This window comes from Panthera uncia, chromosome B4, assembly GCF_023721935.1.
Source record: "Panthera uncia isolate 11264 chromosome B4, Puncia_PCG_1.0, whole genome shotgun sequence".
NCBI classification, from domain to species: Eukaryota; Metazoa; Chordata; class Mammalia; order Carnivora; family Felidae; genus Panthera; species Panthera uncia.
Genome location: NC_064809.1, coordinates 133,326,776 through 133,332,775, shown reverse-complemented (window position 1 = coordinate 133,332,775; position 6,000 = coordinate 133,326,776). Strand labels below are relative to the sequence as shown.

The following is a 6,000-nucleotide window of genomic DNA, read 5'->3' as shown; positions in this document are numbered from 1 at the left end:
ACACACACACACACACACACACACACACACACACACACACACACACACCATCCCTGTCCTGCGACTGCCTAACTTCAGAAACGAAGATTAAACTGTGACGATATCACTCAAGCTTCACAAAACGCCCAGCTGGATAAAACGTCACAACAAAGCCACACGTGGGGTAAAAGCGGGTCCCACGTCCCCGGGTGCCAGGCTGAGCCTGCGTAGGGGACACTGCAGCACCTGCTGCGACCGCCACGATCGGGGGCCACAGAGCAGAGCCGGGCGGAGGGCGGTTTCCTTATGTTTGGGTCTTTAAATACCATGTGCACAGCATGCCTCTTCCTCCCAGAAGAAACCACACTTGAGATTTGTGTCTGAAACAGATTTTCCGACTCAGAGAGAGGCAAAGCTGAAAGGTGAGAGGAAGCATTCTCTGTGAAGATTCTGTGAGTGGAGGAAAGCCTGGGGGCGGCTCCGGAGCCGGGTTACGGATCCTGGGAGCACAGCGACATCCAGTGGCCTTGAACGGCAGCGGGAGGGCTGAGCTGAAGGACAGGAGGCCCCACAGCCCCAGGCACTGGTCCCAAGTCACGAGGAGGCCGGGGTGAGACAAGGCAGGGCCCGCCAAGAGGCCACACATCTCCTGCCATCTCAAAACTGGCCGAGAGAGGAGCAGTCAGTTCTGGGCGGCCGATGGTCACTTGGTGACACAGATGGTGTAGCTACAGCCGAAAGCCCACGTGCACTTCTTTCTAATACAAAGCAGTTAGAACGTGTGCACTGACATAATTCGCACTAACATTAGCACAATTAATACACACTGAGTGTCATGGAAACAAGCTATATAATGTCTGAAATGAGAAACTACAGAATTTGAGTTTGAATAAGAAGATCTTCCAAGAAGACGAGTGAGGAAGAGGTGATTTTTCTCTTTCCATGGTTAGTACACGAGGTGCAGAGGGGCGCCTGGGTGGTTCAGTCGGCTACGCGTCCAACTTCGGTTCAGGTCATCATCTCACGGTTCGTGGGTTCGAGCCCGGCGTTGGGCTCTGTGCTGACAGGCCAGAGGCTGGAGCCTGCTTTGGATCCTGTCTCCCTCTCTCTCTGCCCCTCCCCTGCTTGCGCTCTCTCGCGCTCTCTCTCAAAAATAAATAAACATTAAAAAAAAAATACTCGAGGTGCAGAAAAGCCAGTGTGGGGATGAGACCACATCTGGTCTCTCAGAGGACTGGGGGGGTGGGGGGCGGTCCGTGCTCACGCGGTTTCGGTGCAGAGGACAAGACACAAGTTCTGGCCCCCGCTTCTGCCGCGGACCACTGCCGGCCCCGCCGAGGCTGGCCGTCCTCGAGTGTCAGCAGGGCTAACACCCTCCTCCGCGCAGAGCTGTCGAGAGGCTTCTATAACAAGACAGGGGCTTCGCGCGGCATCTCGTGCAAGGTGAGCATTCAATAAATACGAATGATCGCCTTCCCTCCGCAAACGTTCTCGTGGCTCTCGGAAGACACAGAGCGGGTCTCCCTGGGCGCGGCCGGTCCGCAAGCAACGGCCACACCAAGACAGCGCGTCAGGGATGCGGTGCCAGGGCCACCCCAGATGGAGGCACATGACACTTCGAGAAGCGCGGGCTCAGGGGGCCTTAGCACCCACATCCGACCTCATCCTGGTGTTGGCGTGGCCTCGACACCTGCTCGGCCAGTGCTCCCAGTTAGCACCTGGTGGTTAAGCCAGGGAGACCCACATTCGCACCTGTGGCGGGAAGAAGGCTTTGCAGAAAGCAGCCTGTAAGACCAGGCTCATTTACCCGAGACTGTAAAGGTATGGAAGCTGCTAGAAAGTTACCGAATATGAAAACCTTGCTCTAGGAGAAAAATTCCCGTTTTCACATTTCATTATCTCTGAAATCAGGAAAGCAAATCCCATCGACAGCACCTCAGACACGGCCAGTGCGTAGGTGGAGGGAAGATGTCTCTGAAGGGAACACGCTTTGCTTCCTGCGTGCAAAGGGCCACAGCGAGTCCACGAGGCCCAACGTGAGCGATAAGCAGCATTTACTCACAGCACGCTGAGCACTGCTGCAAGTGCCTCCCGCACATTCATTCAGCCGGGCAAGGTCACCAGCACCCAGTCTCTGGGCAGGAAAACTGAGACCAGAGAGGCTAAGTCCCTCACCCTGGGTCACACAGCCACAGAACCACCGAGCCTGGGCAGCGGGGCTCCCGCACAAACACGGGGTGGAGGTGAGTCATCTGGGCGGCTGCTGTCTGCGGGGGGCACCGGGAGGAAGGGCGCTAACGTCACTGGGAGCCAGGGCGGCCCTGCAGCCAGAATCAGCCTCCCTGTTAGAGCCTGAGGAGCAGATAACTGTACGGGACCCGGACAACAGGTCCTGAACTGCACCTAACAGCTAGTGCTTTCGTTTTTTATGTTTTTTTTTTTTTTTTAATTTATTTTGAGAGCACATGCACGCGCATGTGAAAGGGGGAGTGGCAGAGACAGAGGGAGAGGAGAGAATCCCAAGCAGGCTCTGTACTGTCAGCACACAGCCCGATGCGGGGCTCGATCTCACGAACCACAAGATTGAGACCTGAGCTGAGGTCACAACTCGGGACGCTCGAACCAGCTGAGCTGCCCAGGCGCCCTGAGAAGGAGTCCTTTCTCAAAACCTGGCGACGCGGCGACCCTTTAAAAAGCACCACTACCGACCACGTCGAAGTAGAAGACAGTGGGAGGAAAGCCAGTAGTCTTTCCTTAAGTCAGGACAAACTCCCAACGTCACGCTGGAGACTCGGGCTATGACTCAGACAGCACCACCACTCGGTGGCCACGTAAGTGCAGAAAGAACACAGAGAAGAGAAAAATACAGCCTACGGTACTGAAGTATAAACATGAAAATGACGAGAGACAGTATAAACACCGTTACGGGCAGAATGTTTACGTCCCCCCCAAATTGCTATGTTAAAGCCCTAACCATGAGATGATCTGGAGGGAAGGTCTTTGGGGGGTAACTGGGTTTAGATGAGGTGATGAAGGAGGGGTCCCCATAGTGGGATTAGTGTCTGTGTAAGAAGAGGCCTCACAGGGCTGGTGTGCTCTCTCTGTCTACTGGCCAGGAAGAGGGCTCTCACCGGGAACGGAAGTGGCCAGTACCCTGCTCTCGGGCTTCCCAGCCTCCAGAAGCGCAAGACGTAAGTGTCTGCTGTTTAAGCCCTACCGTCTGTGACATTCTGTCGAAGCAGCCTGATGCAATGCAGACCAGGACAATACTTCTGGACTTCTTAGAACGTGTATGGTGGGTACCATATAAACCAAGAAATGGAATTGAGCCGTGTAACCGTAAATGACCTCAGGCCACAGGCAACCACGTGATACTGAACAGCTCTCGCTTGGTAAGGGGGCTGGTGGAGAAAGGCCAAGACGGCGGGTTCCTTCTCTGCTCCCAAGAGAAGGCTCTGGAGAACGAGTCCCCCGTGGCCAGGAGCAAAGCCTTGTCCACTCCAGTGCTGAGTTCCTGGCCTGCAAAGTCACGCACCAGAAACACCTCATTCCATTTTAACAAGCAGGATCAATAATGCCTCACCAACTCCTCCAGCCAGACCCGGACCCACAGAGGAGCCCTCATTATTTGGTAACAGTGAGTGCAAACAGGGTGAGAAGGGGGATGGGAACACGTCACATTTTTCCTCCAGACTGGATGGAGGAAAACACCATGGAGAAAAATATTTTTTCATTTTTTTTTAAGTTTTTTAAAGTTTATTTATTTTTGAGAGACAGAGAAAGAGAGAGAGAGAGTGAGCATGAGCAGGGGACAGCAGAGAGAGAGAGAGAAAGAGACACAGAATCTGAAACAGGCTCCAGGCTCCAAACTGTCAGCACAGGGCCCGACACGGGGCTCGAACTCACGGACCGCGAGATCATGACCTGAGCCGAAGTCAGACGCCCAACCGACTGAGCCCCCAGGCACCCCTATTTTCATTGTTTTGCTAGCTATTCAGCGATTTTCTACTAAAAATCTTGACTCTTAAAGGCCACGGACAAAATGATTAACCAGGTGCAAACCAAAACAAGATTACTAGCCGGTACAACAACGTAACCGCGGGGAAGAACTCTGAGCACTTACCTGTCCCCCTTCTGCACGCCCATGGGGACACAATAATTAAGTTCCAGCCGGGCGATGTTGCCGAGCCTGAGGACGATCCCGGCACCGTAGGACCAGCGGATGCACTCAGCCAGCTTACGAATGTGAGCCTTGGGGCCCTCCCCTGGAAACAGGAAAGAGGAAAGAGGAAAGAGGATGTGACCTCACGTGAGCTGTCCTCACACAGGCCCTGGCTCTCTTCCCTGCCATGTGGCCTAGCTATTCAAGGAGAACACATGAAAGTGGGTCTAGGACTGAAATCAAGAGAGGGCTGGGGAGCATACTTCCTCTCACTGCCCCGGCAGCAATTCTCCGGGCCCAGCACATACTGTCCCCTTGGCCTGAAAGGGCATTTCCCCAGCCCCCGACCACCAGCACACCTCCTGCTCCACGCCTCCATCTGAGGGCCTGGTCTTCAAGGCAGCTCTCCAGACACCCCTTCACAGCCCCCTGACCGGATGCGTTGGCCCTCAGTCTCCTCCGCCCCGAGCCCCGTGAGGAGGAAGCAAACCCAGCTCAGCTCTGTGGCCGTAATGACCAGCACAGAGCAGGTGCTCCAGAAATGTCTGCTGAGTGAATGTGTAAGCAGATTTTTGCAGGACAGCCTCTGATGACGATTTTTCACCCGTGTTCCATTCACCAATTTTATTCTGAGCACCACGTCAGGCGTCGTCAGGAGTTTTTGTAAGGCGAGGCCGTCTCTAAACGTAAAGACTACGAAATCTAACACGGAGGCCAACGCGCGCTGTGCTTTAAACACAAAGGCCACGGTGCCGCGGCGGTCTGCGAGCCCCCCAGGCCTTACCGTAGTTGAGATTGCAGAGATTCCCCGCGTTGAGGAAGAAGTGTGTTCGGAAGAGTTCTCCGAAGCCGCCCTGGCCTGGCCGGAAAGGCAAGGGGGTGTACAGGTGCAGGCCGCCGGCCCAGTACGCTTCTCCGCCCAGGTAGTCTCCTAGTCAAGGAACAGGTGCAGAGAAAACAAAGGCTCACGCGTGCAGAATCACATTGAAGCCCCGCAAGCTGTACGAGCGAGGGGTGTGTGTGTGTGCGTGTGTGTGTGTGTGTGTGTGTGTATGTGTGGGTGTGTGGGTGTGCAGGCCACACACTGCGCAAGCTCGCCAAGTCCCCGTGCTGGCCACCTCACTTTGTTTCTTTTATTTTCCTCTTTTTAAAGTTTATTTCTTTACTTTGAGAGAGTGAGTGCACTCGAGAGCAGGGGAGGGGCAGAGAGAGAGAGGGAGAGGAAGGGAGAGCGGGAATCCCAAGCAGCCTCCCTGCCGGCACCTGTCGGTGCAGAGCCTGACGCGGGGCTTGATCCCACAAACTGTGAGACCACGCCCCGGGCCGAAATCAGGAGTCGGGATTTCTCCATGGGGCTCCATGCTGGCCTCACCTGGTGCATTTCTTTCTCACCTGGTTTATTTTATAAGCTTGGACTGGAAGAACGATGCTAGTGTCGTTTAGAAAAGGACGACATGAGAAATGTATCCTATCTGTAGAGTACTTGGGGTGAGGCGAGAGAACTCATGGAAATCGCCTTTTCCACAACTGCTAGGTTACCGGATCGCGGCCGCCCGGCAAAGAAAGTGGATTCCTCTGCCACAGGTTCAAGAGCACAACACGGGCCAGCACGCAGGACGGGGCTTTGCGGTGTCGGGAAACGGCCGTCCGTGGTCGTCATCAGAAGGCCCAGCACGCCCAGTGCCCGCCGTGCGGGGAAGCAGCAGGCCCAGCTCCACATGCGCAGGGCAGGGGCCCATGGCCGACGGTTCGTAGCCACCTACGGTTTGCTCGCTTCTTTTTGACCGAGGTTACTTTTGCCAAAATTGAAGGCTATCCGCTGAGATATAAATGTATTATTTCTAAAAAATGCTCCCATC

General features: G+C 54.9%; 1 protein-coding gene across 1 annotated transcript in view; it reads right to left on the bottom strand.

Annotated features, from left to right (window-relative positions):
• Positions 1-6,000, bottom strand: part of SAMM50 (SAMM50 sorting and assembly machinery component) — a 33,211-nt gene that overhangs the window by 2,852 nt on the left and 24,359 nt on the right. Inside the window, exons 13-14 of the mRNA XM_049626493.1 lie at positions 4,926-5,072; positions 4,103-4,244 (exon numbers count right to left, since the gene is read on the bottom strand). Coding sequence (XP_049482450.1) covers positions 4,103-4,244; positions 4,926-5,072 — 289 coding nt within the window. The remainder of the gene's footprint in view (positions 1-4,102; positions 4,245-4,925; positions 5,073-6,000) is intronic.